Below are 26590 nucleotides of genomic sequence, written 5' to 3'. Positions count from 1 at the left end.
TAACAAATAAATAAACAGAAAACTACCTTTTCTCTGTCTTTTGATATTCCGTCACCGTGCCGGATATTAGATACCATCGAGTCCAAACATTTTTTGCCGGGGTAGTTTAGACACAGTGATTTTTTATCGTTGTTAAATACTGAAACCCTGTGTTCTAAAAATAAAATCGTATCAATATGAGACACGTATTCACATACCTGTATACACATGATTTAAAAATGGCAGAATCCCTTCATGTATGATTAATTAACATAATTTATCAAGCACGTACAATATCCGTATGTAGTTAATAAACTAATACTTTGCATATCCTGAAGACAACTCTGGAGAAAATGTCTACCAGCGTCTGGAAAACTATACAGGTATGTATAATTGGAATATGTTTTGTTTACATGTAGTATAAGTTTATAAACACGTATACTACTTTCGTTATCACAGTTTACGACTAATGTTAATCTAATCATCACAGGAGATTGAGGGTAGGGTCAGTTTACCTCAACCCTCAGACTTCTGCCAGTGACTTTGTCCTGAACTTGTATGAACTATTTGCCACTGGACGTTAAGCAACCAACAATCGATTAGTCTTCTTATGACCAAGTTCCCACCTAGACTTTTATGTCGATCCCGTTTGCAGATCAAAGTTAATATTTTTTCGTCCTGAATATACATTAATTTGTCTCTGGACATTTAACAAACGAGAATCAATTAATCAGTCATCGGAACTAGTTGCACAATCTGTTCGATAGCCAAAAAGTGTCCAAGAGTAAGAAAACCTAGATTCATAAATGCAGAATGCTCTATATTTGGATTATCTTTGTACATATATATTAAGCAATGTCCAGGATAAACTTTGAAGTAATTTATATACTTCCTGTACATTAATAGATCCAAACAGCTGTGACAAGTAAAATATATCGGAAAAGAATTGATAGAAAAATTACCGTTATAAAGTTGGGGTGTAATCATTTCCTCTACTCTTAGAGACCTTGGCTCCTATGCATAAAGCTAGTAAACACTTAAGTTAAGGAAATTCCGTCCCTTTTATCTAAGTGGTATGCATACAAAATCTTACACTAAGTATTTCCTTTAAGTTTAGTGAAATCTTAGTTCGTTTAAGTCACGCCCACATTACTTAAATGTTATGCATAAAACCCCCTAAACTAAAAAAAAAAACAAAAACGCCTAAGATTATACTTAAGTATAAGCTACCGAACGTATGCGTTTTTTGAGAAAATGGATAGATGGGCTACCATTTAATTGATTAATAATTATATCAGTTTCATTTCGTTTGTGTATTGCTAAATATTAACGAAATTTGTCATTTTTTTAAAAATCAAATTATACATAATCACAAAATCAAGAGGTAACAGAGCGTAGTAGTAACGGTTCAAACATACTCCTTATATTCTCGTCTAAAGGAAAATTGGTATTTTCCCTTCTATTTTTGATAGTACATAGCTTCCATGCACTATAAAATGCTACACATGATTTTTCATTGTCGATTAAATATGAAAGTGAACTCTGAAAACTCATGATAGTTGTTGTTTGTCTAATTATTATAAATGAACTATGAAAGCATTTTAAGTTTAGATTTAAACAATGTTAACGTTATATAATGGTGAATATATAGAACAAAAAAAAAAAAAATTGAAAAGGGAGCATAGGTGAAGGTAAAATATATTTTAATCTATTTTCTATACAAGACGTTAAAAACAATGTTTTGTTTTCTAAATAAGACAGTGACTGTTTAAAAAAAAGCATTAAATTCATTAATAAAACAAACTTGATGTTGAAACGATTGTAATTCTAAAATTTATTGATGAAGTTTTGTCGTTATTGAAATAATACAATTTTAAAAAGTTGATTTAAATAACATTGTGTCCTTTTTAAATAAAAGAATTTTAGAAGCTGTTAACTCTCGTTGTCTCGAACTCGGTTGACTCGAAATTAAGGATGAGTCCAAATTTTCCCGTGGTCCCGAACTTTGTTCCATACAAACATATGTATTTCGACTCATGATGAGTCAAAATTGGCTGAATCGAAATTTAGGCTGTGTCAAATTAAAGTTATGGTCCCAACGTTAGCAAAAACATATAAATTGAATTCGTTCGGTCGAAGTAATACACTTATGTCAAAACATGACATCGGGGATTAAAATGGATTGACCAGTTTATCTGACAACACACCTGTAATCAAATTTCCGGACATTGACAGCTGTTTTGATTTATGAAATTCTTTTCCCGAGAGTGTTTATTTAAGGTTTTCTTTGATCACCGTCATAAATATTACATTGTTATAGATTACGAAAAAATATTTAAAAAGTTTTATAATCAATTAACCGTAATTAATGAGCTTGATTGTTCATAAAATGAGAGTGAGTGAACAACTTTGAACTACTCAGTCGGCGTCTTAATTTTTTGTATTCTCTTACGGGAAAAGATCGAAATAAAGGAAAATTAAAATAAATCTAAATTTTCTAAAATCTGAGAAATTATTTAATTGTGTTACATAAGCATGGTAAGATGTGTGTTGTTGTCTTTCAACATGCTTTTTAATCAATGTCACAAATGATTCTCTCTGCCGAAAACTACCATAAAAATTTTTACTGTACAAAGAAATAACAAAGAGACAGTTACTGTACAAAGAAATAACAAAGAGAAGAAAAAAAAACAGCACAATTTTGTTAAAATTATAAAAGACAATAAAATACAGATACATCGATCTCAGACCAGAATATCGATCCTAACTCATATATATTGATGTATTTTAGCCTTACCAAGGTAAACAAGAGTTGTGTCCCTTTGTTAGTCAAACTTCCGGTATTCGTTTGAGTCGAACTACGGGTATCTCGAAATATTTCTCTGGTCCGACTGCCATCGAGATATTGACAGTCGACTGTTTATAAGTATTAAATTGTACCTGAAGCAAAACAAAATTATTTTCATTTTTGAATAATTTATCCTTTTTATGTTACCACCAAACTATCTCATTGCTATTTCATTCCATCTGTTGAAATAAGCATTACATATGATTTACGTCCATTTCAGTAACCATGTTAACACTTAAAGTGAGCTCATAATAATAAGGTTTGATTATTACAATGATGGGCTAATTTCGTTGTGTCACTCAAAGGTGTGAATATGTTCTAAATTGGTCAGACAATACTTGGTCATGTACAAAAAAAAATGTATCATGAATATTTAAAAGAGGCGAAAGTTACCAGACGGACATTCAAACTCATAAGTCGAAAATAAATTGACAACGCCATAGCTAATAAAGAAAAAGACTAATAGACAAACAACAGAACACAAAACACAATATAGAAAACTAAAGACTGAGGAACATAAATCCCAACAAAAATTGTGAGTGATCTCAGGTGCTCCAGAAGGGTAATTAGCAGATCCTGCTCCACATGTAGCACCCGTCGTGTTGCTCATATTAGTACAAACCAAGTAATAAGTCTGATTCGGTAGGTCACATTCGGGAAAAGGGGGCGGGATAGTAGTTACGACATTAGGAACATATCCGTTATCATCTGTGAAACGGATATTCCAACTCGTGATGGCGTCCGTAAAACTTACATTACAAAGGGATGATTTCAACTTCACCACTTGGAATTCTTGGTTTAATAGCTTCCTTGTGAGCAGCAACCCTATAGCAAGGAAATCCTTGATAGGAAATACAAGCCCTGGAATATCGAATCAACTGGGAGATATATAGTCCGGATGCAGGCGATGTTGGAATGTTGCTACATAGAAATGAAAAGTTCACAATTGGGAAGCTGAAATCATCTGTTTTGTCGTAAAGTTTTGTTTTCAACCGATCTTCATTGTCAATTTCTACATGTAAGTCAAGATATGAGCCAGACTTAACTGTATCTGTTGTATCCTTTATCTCAAGTTCGATGGGATAGATACGTTCAACATATATAGTCACCAAATTTTGAATTATTTAGTGAGAGAACATCATCTATATAGCGGAAAGTAAAGTTAAAGGATACTGCCAACTTCTTTTCTTTCTTCATAAGAAGTGCCTGTATGAAGTCAGCCTCATATGAATAAAGGAACAAGTCGGCAAGAAGAGGGGCACAGTATTTTCCCATGGGAATACCGATTGTTTGTTGAAAAACACGTCCTCCAAACGTAACAAATATGTTGTCATTCAAGAAATCAATCATCTTGATAATGTCAGTTTCAAAGAATTTATTGTTTGAATCCGAGTGATTTTTTACAAAGTAGGATTTATCCCTCCCTAAGACAAGATTCTTGTATCTACGTTGGCCATTCTTTTTTATGAAACAAAGCAGGATCAACTCTTTCAATTTGTCTTTAAGTTTGGAATGGGGAATACTTGTGTAAAGTGTAGAAAAGTCAAATGTTTTAATACTATTGCAAGATGAAAGAGTCTTAGATTGTATGTACTCTAAAAGATCTATGGATTTTTTTAGTATCCACATCTGATTCACGCCACCTCTAGAATAGGTAGTTTAACAATAACTTTGAAGCCCGGCTTTGATTGCTGATAAAATTGATGTTAATAATTTAGAAAGAGGTTTCGTGGAGCACTTGTTAGGACACTTGTGTAGTTTAGGTATCCAATACAGTGATGGAAGATCCAGTTTTTCATCTTTGGTTGAAATTCCAAAGGAACATAGAACAGGCCTATGATTATACAGGATTTCCTCTTTAGTAAGTTTCGTAGGGTATATGTTGAGTTTCCAAGTGAATTGTCAATACCTAATTCATTTATCAAGCAGTTTATGTAATGTGATTTACACACAAAAACGATGTTGTTTGGGACTTTATCTGCGGGGACAACAATATATTTGTCATGGAGGTAGGACAAGTGTTTTGCAACATTTTTAATACCCTCGCCTACTTTGGGCTTTAAATAGTCATAAAACATGACCAAATATTATCTAACCTATAGTTACTCTATGGAAAGGTATGAGCTATGACATTTAGAGATAGGGGCTTGCCCCGGGCACTTAATTTCAAAATATATACTTGTCCATTGACCATTCAACTTAGCACATAATATTTAAAACTCGAGTAACCATTTAATTGGTCTATTGGTAGATTATTTTGGCTGACTACTTGTTTCACATATGTTTGTAAAATTCATTAATTAAAATTTATGTTTTGTAAATTTACTCACTAAAATCATAGCTATCATATTTGCAAATTAAGTTCAGTCAACGTGTAATCCATTAGGTCGAAAGGTTGTTACCTAATTACACTGAGACATAGTGGGCAATAGTCTTTGATTGTCAAAGAAATTGTTAGGTTAAAATCAATGCCTATTCTTATTAAACAATCCTAAAGTACTTGTACAATAAATGATGCCCAGGGGGTTTTTAAAGGCTCAATTATTCCACATTACAAAAGACGTTGAATTTCGTTATCAACTTCATCTCTTTAAGAAAGAGGTAACCCATTCGTCCACAGTACAATCCCGTTTTAGCGTATTATTGACAACCGGTGTTGCACACATTTGGAAAGAAAATCAGGAATGAATATGTATATATTACTTCAAATCTAGACATAAAAGTAGTATGTACAAAAGTGATTCATTTTTCTGCAATAGGATATACTAACCCTAGTTTAACAATTACCGAAAGCAAAAATAACCCCGCAAAATTCTGTATGTGACTGTCCAAAGTAATGAGCCTGTAGTTTAGTAGTTGTCGTTGGTTCATTTCTGTCATTTTAATTTTTCGTACATTATTTTGTTATAAATTAGGGCGTTTTTTTTCTTGTTTGAATTGTCTCGCGTTTTTCGTGTCGGGGCCTTCTATAGCCGACTTTATGGTATGGAATTTTTTCATTATTGAAGACCGTCCGTAGATCTATCAATTCTTATATCCACTTCATTTGAACTTCGGTGGATAATTGTTTTATTGACAATCATACCACATCTCATTATTATTATATAGTCGTAACTAGATTGATAGTAAAGTCTGCATTTGTTTTGTCTGCATATTTAATTGTAGTATCTGAATTACTTTTTTTTCGTGAATTGACCCATCTACATTTGTATGAACAACATATTTTTTTTTTTAAATGTCGAATAATTTGGGTGTATTTTTAATCGTTGTTAAATACTAATACCCTGTGTTCTAAAAATAAAATCGTATCAATATGAGACACGCATTTATATACCTGTATACACATGATTTAAAAATGGCGGATTGCCTTCATGTATGATTAATTAACATAATGTATTAACATGTACAATATGTCCCGGGTACTTAAGTTATGCGTATGTAGGTAATGAACTAATACTATACATATCCTGGAGACAACTCTGGAGTAAACGTCTACCAGCGTCTGAAAAACTATACAGGTATGTATATTTGGAATATGTTTTGTTTAATACAAGTTTATAAACACGTATACTAACTTCGTCATCAAGTTTACGACTAATGTTAATCTCAATCATCACAGGTGATTGACGGTAGGGTCAGTTGAACTCGACCCTAAGACTTCTGCTTGTGACTCCGTCCTGATCTTGAATGAACTATTTGCCACTCGACATTAAGCAACTAACAATCGATCAACCTTCCAATGACCTAAGTTTCCCACCTAGACGTTCTTGTCGATCCCGTTTGCAGATGACAGTTGTTAATTTGTTTTGGTCTTGAATATACATTATTTTTTGTCTCTGGACATTTAACAAAAAAGGATCATTTTATCATCTGAACTCGTTGTACAATTAGTTCAATTGAAAAACGTGTCCAAGGGTAAGAAAACCTAGATCTATAAATGAAAATTGATAAAACTCTTTAGTTTGGATTATGCTATTATACATATATATCAAACAATCATGTCTATGATAAACTTTGAAGTAATTTATAAACGTCCTGTACATAAATAGGTCCATTAGCTGTGAAATGGAAATTATATCGCTCTGAAATTGATACAAAATTTCCGTTATAAAGTTTGGGTGTGCTAATTATCCCTACCCATAGAGACCTTGGCCCCTATGTATAAAGCTACTTCTCATATTGTAATTGTGATCCTTATTCAATCTTACAACCTCCGGTCTTTTTTGTTTTTCCTATACCCCTATTTAATTATCATAATTTTACGTAATGGAAGGAAAATTATTAACAACACAACTTCTAGGAAATACACGTGCTTAAACAAACGTATTTGTAATGCCTCTACAGCCAGATTGTTTAACAAAAATGCACGTGAATATCCACAAAATTTCCCGTGCGATGCCAAAAAGTGACTAACCTGTTTTAGATTAACTTCACAAAATACTGTAAGGTCAACAGTGAACGGAAGAGTTGTTTCGCTCTCCTTTTCTCCTTTTCCTGTGACATTACCTGAAAAACTCAAAACCTTATATATGTGGTAACTTGAACCCAACCTTAGTGTGGTATTCAATATGTGGGACAGACGGGACGAGAGTATTACAGAAGAAATCAAGAACAAATTTACCGCTTTCGTAGACCTAAAAAATTCAAAAGTTTGATATATCAACATTTAGGTAAGCATAGTCACAATCTAAAAAATTCCAACCACTTTAAACCGTTCAGAAACAACCAGGAGAATCACACAAGCAATTTGAAAAATCACGTGAAGTTCGCGAATTATTTTGGATAAAAAGACTTCAAACAGCATATCCTCTCGGTCTTAATGACAAAATATTAAGACATTGGAACATAACTAAAACTTCAATCGATGTCATTAATATTGTCGATAAACGACTTAGAAATAATAGGTCTCATGGCAAACGCAAAAACCGTAATCAACGTATTAAACATCGTATAAATTATACACTAGCTGATCTGTTATCTATAATAAAAAATAATGGCAGACATCAAAAAATAAAATGCAAACTGGGTCAGATACCAATAAGTAAATTATATGCTATTTTTCTGGAGTGTGATAAAATTTCTTTTTTTAGCCCAATGTATAAATACACCCGTATTATTACAGCCTTTTGTCATCATTGGCTGTTTCCTAGTATTGATAAACCTAAAAATCATAAACGGCATTTTCTTAAATTAAAATATATAAATAGAGGTATTGATTTTATTAACTTATCCAGGATTTTCAATGACTCTACCATCCAAAGCCAAATACCTCCATAATTTGATAATATAGAACCACCTATTATTTCGTATTCTTATAAAAAAAAACAAGCAGAAGTTTGATTTTTAATTATACGTCAGTTACATCAGAAGTCAATATAGAAAATAATGTTCCTTCCACTTGAGACTGTGAAACATCTAGTTTTAGATATGTTCCCTATGGTCATGTCCTTACAGGAGACCTCAACATCGTCGAAGACCGTGAGGTCATAACGTTTCTTAAGAAAGGACCGAAATATCGTCCTCCATCTAAACTAGATTGGGAACAGTGTCGTCAGGTCATTTTGCTCTGTCTGTCTACTGTAAAAATTGGTGTAAACGTGAAAAATCTGATAAAAAATCTCTAGATAGTTATTTGAATAAAATTATGAATACTGTTAGTATTCGTATATCTCATTTTGAAAACAATTCTGAAATTAGTAATAGGGTCCATGCTATTCCCATTTCTAGAACAAAAAATAAACTCCAAGTACTCGCAAAGCGCTTTGTGTTCGTACCGGCAGACAAAGCAGCAAATAATGTAGTGGTCGTGTGACGCATATACTACACGGAAGTTCTCCAAAACGAAATTATAAATTCTTCTACATTCAGGTCCGTACGCTCCACAGAGAGTCAAATTGTAAACAAGCATATCACTGCCACTACCCAGCTTAAAGCCTCTTCCGAACATTTGAAAATCCCTACTACATGTATGTACTGGTTACCTAAATTGCACAAAAAACCATTTAAATTCCGTTTCATCTACGCATCTAGTAAGTGTTCTACTACCAATATATCAGTGCTTCTAACTACCTCCCTTACTACTATCAAAGAACTTGTTATTAACTTTTGTAATAAAGCTTATGAAAATAATGGTATTAATTATTTTTGGAGTGTTAAAAATTCTTTAGAGGTTTTAGATAAAATGCATGCTTTTGATGGTCCTTTTAATTCTTTTGACAGTTATGATTGTTCTACTCTCTATACTACACTTCCACACAATACTATCAAGAAAAAGTTTTCATATTTAATTAAATGGTCTTTTGAAAAATCTCATTGCAAATGTATTTGCTGTAACTCGTTTAAAGCCTTTTTCTGTAACGAAAAAGGAACGTATGCTAGGTACACTTACTGGAAATGTGAAGATATGATTGAAGCTTTAAATTTTCTCCTGGACAACATATATGTACGTTTCGGCGATAAAGTGTATCGACAAGTAGTAGGTATTCCTATGAGCACTAACTGCGCCCCTTTAATAGCAGATTTATTCCTGTATTGCTATGAATCTCAGTTTATGACCAAACTCTGTAAAGACACGTCATTGTTACATTTGGTTGATACATTCAACAATACCTTCCGTTATCTGGATGATATTTTGTCGTTAAATAATCCAGAGTTCTCTAAATATACTTCCGAAATTTACCGAAAAGAACTTACTTTAACTAAATCTAACATAAACAGCAGTAGTTGTCCTTTTCTAGATTTGGACATTTCAATCTCTAAAGGAAAACTCCATACTAAAATTTACGACAAAAGAGACGACTTTTCATTCCCTATTGTTAATTTTCCTTTTTTAGACGGCGATGTTCCTTTGGCTCAATCATACGGTGTTTATATATCCCAACTCGTTCGTTATGCCCGTGTGTGTAGTGATGTCATAGATTTTAACGAACGTAATCAATGCATCACTGGTAAATTATTAAGTCAGGGATTTCGCTACCATAAATTACGTAAAACTTTTACTAAATTCTTTCATAGATACAAAGATTTGATTAGTATATTTGGCTGTACCTGTAGAAAACTAATTAAAAACGGTATTTCACATCCTAAATTTTACGGTAATATTGTACTTAAAGCGCGGAAATCACTATGTGATCCGTGTAAACTCATCGAACCTTTAAACAAACTTATTAGTAAAGGTTATTTTACCAATGTTGTAATTAGATCTTTGAATATAGTTTACATTGGCACTAATATCGATTTGTTTTCACCTGTCCTAAGTCAGGAATCCGATGTTCAGTAGTTGTCGTTTGTTGATGTGGTTCATAAGTGTTTCTCGTTTCTCGTTTTTTTATATAGATTAGACCGTTGGTTTTCCCGTTTGAATGGTTTTACACTAGTAATTTTTGGGGCCCTGTATAGCTTGCTGTTCGGTTTGAACTAAGGCTCCGTGTTGAAGACCGTACTTTGACCTATAATGGTTTACTTTTATAAATTTTGACTTGGATGGAGAGTTGTCTCATTGGCACTCATACCACATCTTCTTATATCTAATTAGTAAGATTTTCCTAAATAAACACTTAGGTTTAGGAAACTCCGCCATTTTTACCGAAGTGGTATGATACAAAATCGAACACTAAGTATTTCCTTTTAGTTAGTAAAATCTTAATTTGTTTGAGTACCGCCCACAAAAATTTAGTGTTTTGCATAAAACCTCTTAAACAAAAAGAAACCGTCCAGGATTAAACTTAAGTATAAGGTACCTATATATATACCTTCAATTTTCAAAAATTGATAAATTCAGTCGAAAGTATGCTTTTTTGCAGAACATGGATACGTTAGCTACCATTTAATTGATTCATAATTATAATATCAGTATCATTTCGTTTGTGTATTGCTAAATATTGACGACCTTTGCCATTTTTTTAAAATTATTTTTACATCATCACAATATCAAGAGATAGCAGAGCGTAGGAGTAACGGTTAGAACATACTGACCCATTCTCGTCTAATGGAAATTCAGTATTCTCCCTTCTATTTTTTATAGTACATGGCATTCCGTGCACTATAGAATGCTATACATGAATGACTTTTCATTGTAGATTATTAATGAAAGAGAACTCTTAAAAACTGCACTAACGAAGTGTACAATCCCCCGGGGCAATTTCCATAGGGAAAGAGCATAAGAAAATAAGATCATGAGTACTGTTGTTTGTCTAATTATCATAAATGAAAACAGGAGAATAGAACTATGAATGCATTTTAAGTTGAAATTTCAACATTGTTAACTTTATATAAGGGTACTCATTGCACTTCGGATAAACTATGACGTTCTCATTGGTTTAACGCCGTCATGTGGTGACCCCTATGGATCCATATTGGGTCAGTAGATTTCATATGGGGTTCATGACGTCACGTTTACAATTAATGGTGATGTCATCGATTTTAATGTTATTGTATTATCAATCAATCAATCAATCAATGTGAAATAGTCGTCACCTGCCTTTATTCAAATTGTAAATCATCAAACTAACCAATAAAAAAAAGAAATCATGGAAAGAGGAAAATAACAAAATTACCGAACTGCGAGGAAAATTCATTTTTTATACAAAACTAAGCAGCCAAATCCTGCCTCACCCCCTACGGATTTTACTAACCCTCTATAAATCCGTAGGGGTCAGTAGCAAACAATACAACTTATAATATGTTCCCGAACACATATATAGAACCAAAATAATAATTGAAAAGGGGCCATAGGTGTAGGTAAAATAATATTTAATCTATTTTCTATACAAGACCTTAAAAACTATGTTTGTTTTTAAAGAAACAGTGACAGGATGAAAAAATAAACCCATTATATTCATCAATAAAGAAAATTGATGTTGAAACGATTGTAATTTTAAAATTCATTGATGAAGTTTTGTCATATCAAAATTATAAAATTTTAAAAAGTTGATTTATATAAAATATTGTGTTTTTTAAATCTTTTTAATTGCCCATTAACTATGATTTACATCCATTTCATCACTTACCATGTTAACAATTAAAGTGAGATCATATTAAGGATTGATTATTACAATGGTGGGCTAATATTGATATGTCACTCGAAGGTGTGACTATGTTCTGAATTGGTTAGACATTACTTGGTCATGTTTTATGAATATTTTAAACCCTCGGCTACGCCTCGGGTTTTGAATATTCATAAAACATTGTGTGCTTTTTAAAATGAAAGAAGTTTAGATGTATAAGTATTAAATTGTACGTGAAGCAGATGAATACTATCCATTTTTAAATAATTTATCCTTTTTTGTAAACACGAAACTATCTCATTGCGTTTTCATTCCATCTGTTGAAATCACCATTACATATGATTTACATATATTTCACTAACCGTGTTAACACTAACAGTGAGCTTATATTAAGGTTTGATTATAACAATGGTGTGCTAATTTTGTTATGTCACTCGAAGGTGTGAATATTTTCTAATTTGGTCAGACAATACTTGGTGATATTTTATGAATATTTTCTAACCTCTCCTTAGTCTATGGAAAGGAATATACTATTTATAGGTTAGACAATACTTGGTCATGTTTTATGAATATTTATAGCCCGAGGTGTAGCCAATGGTTTTAAATTTTTATAAAACATGACCAAGTATTGTCTAACCAATTTAGAACATATTCAAACCTTCAAGTGACATTAAACAAATCATCTTTTCTAATTGTAATAATTAGACCTTTATATGAGTTTACTTTAATTGTGACCATGGTTAATAAAAAGGATGTAAATCATAAATTTAATGATCATTTCATGATCAGGTACAATGTAATAGCACTGAGATTTTTTTTTTTTAGAATAAATAGGATTAATTGTTAAAAAATTAAGTTTTTTCTGCTTCAGGTAAGATTTTTAAAATACTTTCATATCTCAAATTCCTTCAATTTGAAAAGCACATAATGTTATAAAACTCATCTTTTCGAAAATTGTATATTTGTGTACTAATGATAAAACTTAAATAAATAAAACTACAATCCTTCTAACATCAAATGCTTACTTTTTTTTTATTGACGAATGCATTGTTTTTCGCAAATTGCCTTTGCCTTATAGATCAACAGTCATTGTTTCTTACAAAATATTGACTTTAAGGTCTGGTATAAAAATTAGATTAAATATTATTTTACCTACACCTTTAACCCCTTTTCAGTTTTGTTTGTGTTCTATATGTGTACCATTATATAACGTTTGCAATATTCAAAACAAAAAATGTTTTATAATTCTATTATCTTGTTTTAATTTAAGATAATTTCACAAACAACAGTACGCATGATTTTTTTTCTTTTGCTCTATTCATATAGAAACTGCCTCAGTGGTCTGTAATACACTTCGTTAGCGCAGTTAGGAGTTCAGTTTCATAATTAATCTACAACGAAAAGGCATTCATGTATAGAATTTTATAGTGCATGGAAAGCCATGTTCTATGAAAAATAGAAGGCAAAATACCGATTTTCCATTGAACAAGAAGGGGTGAGTATGTTCTAAGAAAATTAAAACGAGGGGATTGCCCCTAGCACTTAATTTCATAGTATATACATTTCCATTGACTTTCCAATTTAGCACATACATTGTATTTACAACTCGAGTAATCTTTAAATTGATAGTTTAATTTGGCTGACTACTTGTTTCACATATGTTTGTAAAACGGAGTTCACTAACTAAAGTTTATGTTTTTTAAATTTACTCACTAGTATCATAGCTATCATATTTGTTCAATTTGTGTAATTGATTTTTCAGATCACGAGTTTATAAAAGCAGCGAACACGAATTCGGAACTTAAAGGTTTATAAGTCAATCTCACATTAAAATATGTTATTTTAAAAAGCCCTTGACATCAGGATGTATATTAAGATAAATCGGTGTCTACTTCTTTACATGGTCAAATGACAAATTAAATTGATCAAACACGGTCATATATAGTTAAATTGCAGTGAGTGTTTTACATGTTTTCAAACATTTTTTAATTTAACAGTAAACCAAAGTATGTTAAATTTGAAAAATATAGATACACGTGGCCCATAGATAATCTAATAGATAGGCATTAAAAAAGTAACTGGCAATAGATCAAATATAAGATTTGTAGACGTTTTTTTTTTAAATATTTCAAAGTAAAAACTAAAAGCTTTATCAGAATGAAGATATTGGTGTCAGATTCCCTTCAGACATTATCACAGTTTTTAATTCATGATGAAAAGGTTCAAGTTCCGTTAGAACGTTAAACATGTTAAAGGGTCATTAGGTACGAGATATAAAAAAAAAAAGGTTTTTCTTCAATTGTTGATGAAAATGAAATAGTGAAATAATAATTCGCTTTTAGCAGCCAGTTTGGTTCAATTGTGTCAAAATAAGCTAAGAAACATCGCTTATGAATTATTCACCTGTAAGTGAATAATTCGACCTCATTTGATCCGTATTCATGTGACATTCAAATTAACCCTTAGCTAGAGATGGGTTACAATTGAACTAGGCGTGTTCAGCTATTAAAAGGAAACGAATGTCAACATAGAAAGTGAAACAAGGGTACACCATTTGGTTGACTGATTCTATCCACAAAAAATCATTCTTATACAGGTACAATGTGAAAACGATGATTAACATATTTTTTAAACCTATAATATGAAATCAAACACACCTAGAAAAATCCAATTGCACGTGTTCGCTATCTATTTATATCTACATTTATGTTTATAACGGATTATATGACGTCGGCAGTCTTCGGTTGTGACCTCGATGGTTAATTAGATGGCGTCCAGACTAAAATACACACGATACACGTTATCGAGTAAATGCATCGTAAATTGTTCATTTTAGACTTTTTATAATTTGGATATACGTTTTAGTATGTTATAAATCAAATATGAAAATCGAGTCAAATCGGTGAACATGAATTTGACAGTCAATGTCCCTTTAAAAACTAATCGCAATCCTCCTCATCATCAAGTTATTTGAATTTTCCTTCGCAAGGTTTCATAATACATACATTTTTGTGTACAATATTACTGCATGGATGATGAATTGCCACAATTATAAGATTGTTTTGTACTCAAGATATACAGAACCATATTGTTTATTTTTTACTGAATGATAGAAACCGATTTATATTTTTAATTTCATTTTACTCTTATGTCTTAATCGCACTATGGTGTATTTCGAAAAGTACTCACAGTTTTTACACGCATGGAATTCGTGCTTTTATTTTTCTTTTGGTTCCTATATTCGTGCCTGCTTATATATATAATATTGAACATTCTATTGTTAAAATACAACACCTGGTTTCGATTATTAGTACAAAACAGTATGAAGGAAGCGATGAGGATCTTTAAGCATGCAAAATCCTGTTTTCTGGGAACGGGGGAAGGTTTTATTTTCAATTATATAGTTTTATTTTAAAGATATAGGGAAAAGTTCTCCTGAATTAGTTTCACTTGCTTAAATAAAATCAGAAAGGTTTTTTATGACCTACTCCATGTTATTCAAAGTCTATGTAACATACTCATGATACTTAAACCGTATTCAATTATTTTTCATATTTCCTTAAATATTCAGTGATTTATTTCTGAAAACGAAAATATTGCAAATTTCAAATTTTGTATAGAAGGAAGACATTTACATGAATAAAATTATGGTATATCCTAAAGACAATTTATGTAATTACTTTCAATAGAATTTTGATTTTGGTTAAGAATGTCCTTCTCGAAATTTTTTGGATAATTTGCTAATTTTTTTCTAAAATCTAAAAAGAATGCATAAAGTGTTGAGTCATCTTTATGCATTGATAATTTTCAAGTGAAATTTTCGAAAAATTCGCGAAGATATTGATTATACCTTTCAGTAAACATTTGAACCAAAAATTGTGTGTTTTAGTAAAGATTGAAGGACATTTGAAAAATGACCTGTTTTGATATGAATTCATGGAAAATTTATTCTACCTCCTTTTTTATTGTTACAAAAGGGAAGAGATACATTTGTTAATTTTTAATCGAAAAAAAAAAAACAGATTTAAAAAATATTTGATCATGTATCGATAGAGTTGAAAAAAATAGGATTGTCGCTAGAAAAAAAAGCACGCCCCTCTTTCCAGCAACACCAATGGTCGGTACCTTACAGGTTAGAGATGGAACAGATCTGTTTGATAAATACATAGAATTTGAACTTTTTTTTAGAATGATTTTACTAACATATACCATTATTAAGTTTGATACAGGATAATGTTGAGTATTTATTGAGCGACTCCTCACTCATGTGAGTGAAGTTTTGTTTGCTGTAAACAAAAAAATTGGTTGTGGATATTTTTGAAATATTTTGATATTTTACATTTTTCACTCAACACATAAGTTGTTTCAATTTCTTTTGGTTCTAAGAATCTCCCCTTCTGGAATTTTCGTTACTGATTATATATTGTTATATATTTGTTATTTCCTTCCATCAACAATGGTGCATGCCTGGGGAATAGAAATAGGGGCACGTTGGTTTTCTTCCGACCGACAGTAAAACCTTGCCAAAGCGAGGCGTCCATTTGGCTGTGCGGGATGTATAAGTACGTAGCCACGTCCAGCCAAAATCGGGACGTTAAACCCGATGCCTTGTGTAAAGAGAGTGCCTGTTGCAAGGCACAATTCTGTTTCTATCAAAATACCTTCATTTTTTTACAGTGGCAGTCTAAATTTCCACGACCTTCATCCTGAACAGCCTCTATTACAGGATCTTACTTATTGGAATTATTGTTAATTTGTTCTTGTCCAGAACATGCATGAAATATAACTGCCACTGGACATTAAGCAAACATCAATAAATCAATCAATTTCATTCCAATACAATTTCATCTCTCCTTTAGTTAGAGTTGGAGTGCCAATTTGGCATTTGTTTGGACATTTTAGTTGGTGACTTATTTCTAGCTCATCGGGCCCGAAGGGCCCCATATGAGCTTATGCCATCACTTGGCGTCCGTCGTCGTCCGTCGTCAGCGCCGTCGTCGTCCGTCGTCGGCGCCGTCGTCGTCTGTCGTCGTCGTCGTAAACTATTTCAAGAATCTTCTCCTCTGAAACTAATGGGCCAAATACCTTCAAACTTTAACTGAATGTTTTTGATTGTATCTAGTTTATAAATTGTATCCGAAGTTTTGATCCATTAGCAAACATGGCCGCCATGGCTAAAAATAGCACATAGGGGTCAAATGCAGTTTTTGGCTTTTATCTAAAAAACTAAAGCAGTTAGAGCAAAAGTGACAGGAGTAAAGTGATGACTAAGTCAAGATCTATCTGCTATTAATTTTCAGACCAATTGGGCCACCCATTGTAGGGTTACTGTCCGAAATAGTTCATTTTAATGAAATTTTACTGTTTTTGGTTATTATCTTTAATATTATAATAGATAGAGAGAAAGTGTAAATGGCAAAAATGTTCAGCTAAGTAAGATCTACAAATAAGTCAAATGATAAAAATTGTCAATTGACTCCTTAAAGAGTTATTGCCCTTGAAACGTTTATTTTTTACATTTTTTCGTGCAAGTCTATTACTTTTTCAAAAATCTTCTACTCTGAAACTACTGGGCCAAATACTTCCAAACTGTAGCTGAATGTTCCTTAGGGTATCTATTTTATAAATTGTATCCGAAGTTTCGATCCATCAACAAACATGGCCGCCATGGCTAAAAATAAAACATAGGGGACAAAAGCAGTTTTTGGCTTATATCTCAAAAACTACAGCTGTTAGAGCAAAAGTGAAAGGGAGTTAAAGTGATCAATGGGTCATGATCTATCTATTATGAAATTTTCAGACGAGTTCGACAACCCATTGTTGAGTTACTGTTGGAAATAGTTTATTTTATTAAATTTTACTGTTTTTGGTTATTTTCTTTAATATTATAATAGATAGAGAAAGTATAAATGGCAATATATGTTCAGCTAAGTAAGATTTACAAATAAGTCAACATGATCAATAGTCAATTGACCCCTTGAGGAGTTTTTGTCCTTAAAACGTTTTTTTTTTACATTTTTTATGAAAGTCCAGTTACTTTTTCAAAAATCTTCTTCTCATGAAACTACTTTGCCAAATACTTAAAAACTTTAATTGAATGTTCCTTAAGGTATCTAGTTTATAGATTGTATTCGGGGATTTAATCCATTTAAAAACTTAGCGGCAGTTTCTAAAATTAGAACATATGGGTCAAATGAAGTTTTTGGCTTTCATCTCAAAAACTGAAGCAGTAAAAGCAAAACTGACATAGATGAAAGTGTTAAACAGGTTTAGATCTACCTGCCAAGTAATCTTTAGACCAATAGGACAACTTATTGTTGGGTTACTGTCCAGAAATAGTTAATTTTTAGGAAATTTTACAGTTTTGGGTTATGTTTTATCTTTAATATTATTATAGAAAGAGAGAAAGTGTAAATAACAAAATTGTTCAGCAAAGTAAGATCTACAAATAAATCAAATGCCTTAAACTGAAATTACAGCCAGGTGCATGAGCGATATCAGGCTCTCATGAGCCTCTTGTTTTAATTGTTTTCTCAGCAACATCAATTCAACGTTAACGATTGTCGGTCAAAGCACGGCCTTCAACACGGAGCCTTGGCTCGCTCACACCGAACAGCAAGCGATAAAGGGCCCAAAAATGACTAGTGTAAAACAATTCAAACAGGAAAACCAACGGTCTAATATATATAAAAAACGATAAACGAGAAACACTTATGAAACACACCAACAAACGACAACCACTGAACAACAGGCTCCTGACTTAGGACATGTGCATAAAAATGCAGCGGGTTTAAACGTTTTAACAGGCGCCAACCTTCACCATAACCTGAGACAGTAGTGTAACATTACAACGTAAAAAACACACAAACAGACATTTAAACAAAAACAAGTAAACCTTCAACTGAACGAATAAGTTTTATCTATGACACAATATAAATACAATATCAAACCGTAGGTGCCTATATAACATAGACGTCACAGGTAGTTATAAAACAGATGAAGGAACAGTGTCAAAAAGACAACTCTAACCTGGGACAAAATGGCGTGAAATAAAACAACGTAAAAAGAAACATACTTTTGCACGGATGAGTACATGCGATGAGCTAACATATATCATACGTTAATTAGAGAAAGGTTCCGATTTAAGTATTTCGTTAGTTACGTGAAGACTTAAAGAATTTTATGCATACGACTTAAGAATGCTACTTAGCTAAGTGAATTATTAGTGAAATCTTAGTTTTAGGTTTTAAGGCATTTGTTAGAATAAAAACAAAACAATAAATTGATACATATAAAGTCTTATTTCTTTTCCTTTCTTTGTACCTGCGTCCCAAATTCATTGTACTTCGGTATTATTGTCCAGGAGGGTGGTATGGGAGATTACAGAAGTATTTTCACGTAAAATATTTGCTTGTGCAATCCAGTAAGATTGCAACCGACAATGGATCGTTGGTAAAGTCGAAAGAATAGAACTCCGCTTACACAATTTTTCATGTTATTAAAGAGGCAACAAAGACCACAAATGATTGTACAGCGTAGAAAAAAAGTTTGATTTGTAGGAATATACAATATCAAATAATTATCTCTGTTACAGTACATTACTCGCCACCTTTACATGATTGATATACTAGTATTTGTGCTGCTAAACATCCAGTAGCAACTAATTCATAATATTTATATTACATAAAAAAAGAAAACCCGAACGGCACATGTTCATCAGGTAAATACTCTCAACAATATAAAATGTTTCATAAGTGCTGAATATTTTCAATATCGGTAAATAAAATTGTATCTGAAATATGCTTTTTTTCTTGTCTTTAGATAGAATAAAAAAACAAGTAAAACTATTTCTGAATTTGTAGGACGCAGAGGTGCGATGGGGACGCTGAAGTGCGGTGGTCACGCTGAAGTGCGGTGGTCACGCTGAAGTGCGGTGGTCACGCTGAAGTGCGGTGGTAAGCGCCGATGTGGGATGGTCTATATGACGCGTGATGGCTAGTTTAAAATCTGCAAATATGCAATTATTATGAGAAACAGATTTTTAATAGGCATTATATACATTTGCATTCATTATTATTATCTATGTATGTTCTTAGTTATAGTTGCTTACTAAATGAGAGATCGTCCTCTTTGATTTTCTGCATGAGGACATAATTCAGTGTTAACATTCTTTACTCTGTCCTTTTCATGATTTCCTCGTTTACCGTAAAGTTAATGCAGGGAATCTGTCTGCGGACCCGTATGTATTTAGAGAATGCCTCGCTTCATCGTACGTGAAAAAGAATCTTCAGAAGATTTCGAAACAAATCCGCTATAGAAAGTTAACTTCCTCCTCTCTACCAATCCTCCCCGTTTCTCGTAGTCTTAAAATTAAAAAAAAAAAACCCTTATTAAATTTAAAACCAGAAAAAACTGTTTCTAAAACGTAACAAATTGACTTCTACATCGACATGAAAAGCATTGAAAATACAGTTTATGTAGACCATCGCACTTCAGCGTTAACACCAGCGCAATTTGTCGTAGCGATCAACAAAATAAGAGCACAATGCCATCATCGCACTTCGGCGTGATCAAAAACGCATTTCAGTGTGAAACCATTGCACTTTAGCATGACCATCGCGGTTCGGGGTACTATCGCGGTTCAGAGTCATTCATATAGATATAATGTATGTTCACTCAACCAATCAGGGCGGCCAGAGCTCCAGATAAAATGCGTATTTGCGTCATCACGTAATGAAAACAATCAAGAACTCAACCAATTAATCAATGTCAGCGTTCAAAATTCCAATTTATATAAATGAGAACTCTATATAATATATAAATGCCTTGAATAGTAGCAAGGGAAAGGCACTAAGGCCAGCCACCCCTGTATTTCCCACTTTAACATATTTATTTTACACTCGTAACTACAAAATATAACACTTTGATTTCGTAACCTACTCCATTACTGGAGGTAGTCCTATATGGACTTTCATTTGATATGCGACAACCTTACCATCTTGGAAGTTTTATTTTGCACTTAATGACCCCACCCTTCTCTTTTTGGATGGAAAAGGGGGCTAAAATGTTCATTTTTGAAAAGAGCTCATTTAGACGTTAAATGTGATATTTAACATGACCCCATTTGGCAAAGTCCAAAAAATGATGCAATATCAATTTTATAAATAGAACTTATGAAACTTACAAAGTCAATGTAAATCATGAAAATTTCGAACTGCTTATTTTTCTTTGTTTTTCATCAAATATTTGTGGTATTTAGTCAAACATATAACCATGTTAAACTCTTCAATTTCTGAAAATTTCAAGATGCTAGCTGTAGTTGATTTAGAAATATATGACCCCTGACCAAATTTCAAACTGCAATATCTCTATAACAAAAACAGATATCTTAAATCTGTTTAAAATGATCTGCAGATGAAGCACAACACTGTCACAAAAAATGGGTAATACTAAATATGTAATGCAATACCGAACTTGAGAACCGGAAGACGTAGTGACATTGGACTACCACCATTTAAATCAGGACCACTTGACCTTTCAAAAGGTCACAAGGTCGTGGATATACATGTAGCACCCTTTGAAGGTCAAGGTGAAATTTTCTCATGACCTTGACATTGACCTGAAATTGAAGGTTTTGAAATACTGTTCATTTTTGCAGTTTATAGTAGGTTGATATATACTGCCGTTTCAAAGATATACACACAAAATTATACTTTAAAGAATTATCTCGTCGTAACTTTTGAACAGATGGCCGGACAGTTTTGGGCCTAATGTATGTTTGTAATTGTATTGCATATACCGACTCTAAATAAAGCTTTATGCCTTATGTCTTATGTCTATGAGATGTAGAGCACTACAAAAGGAACGTTTAATGCGCTGTGTGTATACAGCTATCTCTTATATTTTTCTTAATATTCAAGTTTGAAATTTAAGCGTAAAAGTTTTTTGCACTCTATGACCTATGACCTTGGGTGCAAACGAAAAGTCGCATGAACTAACGATTATTGTTGGAGGTCCCATGTCTCTATAACTTCAGGTTCTCGCAATATAATTTTTCAAAAATTGTGTATAATATTTCAAGGGAAATAACTCTTATAAGAGTTGATAACAAAATAATTATTTATATTTATTATCACTGCCATCTGTTCTTGTACATAAAATTGAGAATGGAAATGGGGAATGTGTCAAAGAGACAACAACCCGACCATAGAGCAGACAACAGCCGAAGGCCACCAATGGGTCTTCAATGCAGCGAGAAACTCCCGCACCCGGAGGCGTCCTTCAGCTGGCCCCTAAACAAATATGTATACTAGTTCAGTGATAATGGACGTCATACTAAACTCCAAATTATACACAAGAAACTAAAATTAAAAATGATGCAAGACTAACAAAGGCCAGAGGCTCCTGACTTGGGACAGGCGCAAAAATGCGGCGGGGTTAAACATGTTTTTTGAGATCTCAACCCTCCCCCTATACCTCTAGCCAATGTAGAAAAAACAAACGTACAACAGTACGCACAGTAAAACTCAGTTTAAGAGAAGTCCGAGTCTAATGTCAGAATAGGAAACAAAAGAAAATAAACAAAATGACAATAATACATAAATAACAACAGACTACTAGCGATTTTCAGATCGATTCTATCTGTAACAATTTTTAAGATATATGCAAATAAAAGAAATTGTTCAAGGGGATATAACTCTAAATAGGGATGATGAAATTCTACGCAGCCTCATCTGGTAGTTATTCGTGATGATATCTACCTATTGTCCAAATAAGGTTATGATATTTTAAAAAACAACAAGGGAGGGGGGGAGGGGCATGTCGAATAAAATCAACAAAAGGGAGATAACTTCTAAAGGAGTTGAAGAAATCCTACACAGCCTCATCTCAATAGAACCGGGGGGAGACCATGCCAAAATTTGGTGACTATGTTGAACGCATCTATCCCATCGAACTTGAGATAAAGGAAACAACAGATACAATTAAGTCTGCCTCATATCTGGACTTACATTTAGAAATTGACAATGAGGGTCGGTTGAAAACAAAACTTTACGACAAAAGAGATGATTTCGGCTTCCCAATTGTGAACTTTCCATTTCTATGTAACAACACTCCAGCAGCGCCTGCATATGGAGTATATATCTCCCAGTTGATACGATATTCCAGGGCTGGTATTTCCTATCATGATTTCCTCACAAGGAAGCTATTAAACCAAGAGTTCCAAGTGGTGAAGTTGAAATCATCCATTCGTAAGTTTTACGGACGTCATCACGAGTTGGTTGACCATTATGGAATATCCGTTTCACAGATGATAACGGATATGTTCCTAATGTCGTAACTACAATCACGTGTCCCCCTTTTCCCGAATATGACCTACCAAATTTGACTTATTACTGGGTTTGTACTAACATGAGCAACACGACGGGTGCCACATGTGGAGCAGGATCTGATTACCCTTCCGGAGCACCTGCGATCACCCCCAGTTGTTGTTGGAGTTCGTGTTGCTCAGTCTTTAATTTTCTCTGTTGTGTTTTGTGTACTACTTTTTGTCTGTTGGTCTTTTTCTTTTTTAGACATGACGTTGTCAGTTTATTTTCGACTTATGAGTTTCAATGTCCCTCTGTTATCTTTCGCCTCTCTTTGCAAAGCTCTGGGTATGTTTTTTTTCATCTTTCATTGGGTAGTTTTGTGTTACCTTCGTTATGTTCGTGTATTTGCAGACCGCATAGTACATTTTGCGAAAGTGTAACTCGAGATCTTTTTAACTTGATTTACGAGTTATATTTTGACAGTGCCTGTTTTGCATCTTACATTAATCAAACTTTTTAGGTGTCTAGATCATCTTGATTTGTAACATTAAAATAACGTGTCTCAGTCAATAACATGGCAATGAAAAACCAAATGCATTAAGGAATGTTGTGGTGTAAAACCAAGTATGGTGGTGAAAAAAAAACCTAACATATTCGATGTGTGCTTGATTGATTAACTGGAATTGAAGATGTAAATGAGAAAAATAGCTCGCTCATATACATTAACAATGGTATGAAAAATCCAAATTAATAACTTTTATCCTGAGAACTAATTTTGTTTCCTCTAAAATAAGACTTGTGATTTTAAGAGTATGCATTTCTTTTGGAGAAAAATCTAGAACAAATGTAACTTTGCAATGTGAGTTTACATGTACAATAAACACAGAAAACGTTTCAACCGCAAAAACAGCTGATGCAGCAATCGCAAATTACACGATATCAAGTTACAAAACATTACCTTAATACAACAGATGTGTTCTAGCTAGGTTATGTAAGATTGTATGATATGCATGTTTAGACATTAAAAACCATTAATTCATTTGCTTTAGAAATTAGTAATGGCTTATAGATAGACACATTCTCTTTAAAAAAAAACTGTTCGACGAACAATTCTCAGTAGTACATTCATTTATACTATATGAAAATAAGCATTACACAACCCACACTTTTGCATACCTAAAGATTGCATGGAAAAAAATCACGTTTTCATTATTCTCAGCCAAACAAGACTTAATCAAATAACATTTTTGTTTTTGGTTTAAAATATTTAAGTTTTGACCTACATGTAGATCATATTCCTGTAAAAAGGAGAGGTTGCAAACCCCTTATTACTAAGATCTGAGTGGAATGCACCTGCCACGTGTGGATTTCGAACTCACAACCTCATTATTGACATGATAGTAATTGCTGTGAATGAACTCCTTAGACCACTTGGACACCGAGGCTCCACGCTAAAAATAGAAGTAATATACATGATATTTATTCAGGTGACGCAAAGTGAACAATATAAAAATAAGAAAATGTGGTATGTTTGTCAATGAGACAACTGTCCACAAGATACCAAAATGGCACAGAAATTAACAACTATAGGTCGCCGTACAGCCTTCAACAAGACTTTTTGTAATAATGCTTTTGTCGTTTTTTCTACCTTTTGGATTACAGTTCCTTGCACATTATCCTTTTATTTAAATTCATTTCATGTCTAAAGGTAACAGTATTGTTTGTTTTTCTATTTTGGTTTAAAAAAAATTTAAAATAGGCCACAATATGCCAATCTATCTATCTTGTATCTTATAATTTCAGCTAAAATTCTTGCAATTCTCTCACCTAGTTATATAGACTTCAATATATTCACAAATTTAATCAATAACATGCATTTACAAATATTTACTTTTATTGTTTTTGAAGGTTATATCATTTTGATCTGCTGCAATGAAGAAATGTTATCATTATTTGTTCTGCCTCAAATGCTTCTTATTGATGTTTGTAAGTATTTTATTTTTTAACCGTGCCCTAAGCCATTAGATTAGACAGATGACCAAAGATCTAGAGTCGTAGATGATTTATAATCTTTATGGGAGCTGGAGCTATCAGGTCTTTTGTATTTTCTAGATTTACTTTTGGAATAGGATAATGAATGATCAGACCTCATTTTTGGCGAAAATCAAAAGGTATAACTTTGTCACAAAAAAATCATTCAGAATGATGTTTCACAGGCCTAGGACACATTGTATTAGTCAGTTGGACATCAGTATTTATATTTTTGAGGCGCAAGCGCAATCGATCTAGAACTCGGTACACAAGCAAACGGACCAAAAAGAGGTCAAATTATTGTCTTTAAAACAAATTAATCTGCGATATGTTTGTGATAATTTTGACAAAATTAAACCAAAGTGACTGCTATAAAAGAGAGACGAAAGATACCAAAGGGACATTCAAAGTCATAAGTCGAAAATAAACTGACAACGCCATGGCTAAAAACGAAAAGACCAACAGACAAACAATAGTACACAATAGTACACAATACACAACATAAACAATTAAAGACTGAGCAACACAAACCCCACGAAAAACTGGTGGTGATCTCAGGTGCTCCACAGGGGTAAGCAGATCTGCTCCACATGTAGCACCCGTCGTGTTGCTCATGGAGCCGAACTATTATTCAACATTTAGCTCTTATGAATGTTTGAAGCAGAGAAGAACATACTAGATATTTTTGTTTTCAAATTAAACTGTTAAAACCGTGACTGATGCCGCTTTAATTGAGAGGCAAACAACGTAAATGTTGACATGTCACAAGTGTGAATAAGCATATTTCGTTTACAACTTGAGATACTGATAGAGTAATACATTCGAGTCGCTTAAACGCACTCTCTTTCCACAAACAGTATCCACCATTTTTGTTTTCTTACTTGATCGACCCAAACTTCTAACGACGCTTCTTGGAAGTCCTTTTTCAAGATCGTAAGGGATTTCTATAAGATTTAATCAATCGGGATGTCTTTCATCTTATACTATGTTATTTTCGTATTCGGGCATCAAACGCAAATAAAGAAATTAATATAAACAAACACCAAACACATATCTATCGAAAACAGATGGCCTAGTCGAGTGCAGCAAAGTTTTATTTTAATTTAACAGAAAACTCTTCTCAAATCACTTTGCAAAAACGCTCTGAAGCCGTTGCACCATACATGTCTTAGAAACATATCTACAAAGAAAAAATAAAGTAATATAATTCGTTCATATCTTTATATAAAAACAATCGAAATAATGTTCTTTTAAGACCTGCAGAAAAAACGTCATGCGTAACATTGATTAAAAAAATAATACAAAAGGTTTTACATGGGTGGGTCAGTGGGGAAATTTTACTGCACTTAGTATGAGTTTCGAATGGTCAACATATGCAATTGTATTTTCAGTGTAAACTTTAACTGCGAATGACCAGT

At 32.8% G+C, this 26590-nt stretch overlaps 1 protein-coding gene across 2 annotated transcripts in view; it reads left to right on the top strand.

Moving 5' to 3' along the window:
• Window positions 1–213: 213 nt before the first annotated feature.
• The window catches only part of LOC127714720 (serine/threonine-protein phosphatase 6 regulatory ankyrin repeat subunit C-like), a 405000-nt gene continuing 378623 nt past the window's right edge, over window positions 214–26590 (top strand). For both annotated transcript variants that reach the window (XR_007987905.1, XM_052220773.1), the window contains exons 1-2: window positions 214–362; window positions 25050–25127. Coding sequence is in view for 1 of the 2 variants with exons in the window: in XM_052220773.1 (XP_052076733.1) it covers window positions 25074–25127 (54 nt within the window). In the remaining variant the exon portion in view is untranslated. The remainder of the gene's footprint in view (window positions 363–25049; window positions 25128–26590) is intronic.

Source organism: Mytilus californianus, unplaced genomic scaffold, assembly GCF_021869535.1.
Source record: "Mytilus californianus isolate M0D057914Y unplaced genomic scaffold, xbMytCali1.0.p SCAF_9, whole genome shotgun sequence".
In the NCBI taxonomy this organism is placed as follows: Eukaryota; Metazoa; Mollusca; class Bivalvia; order Mytilida; family Mytilidae; genus Mytilus; species Mytilus californianus.
The sequence above is the reverse complement of the archived record's forward strand: the minus strand, read 5'-3'. Positions and strand labels throughout refer to the sequence as shown.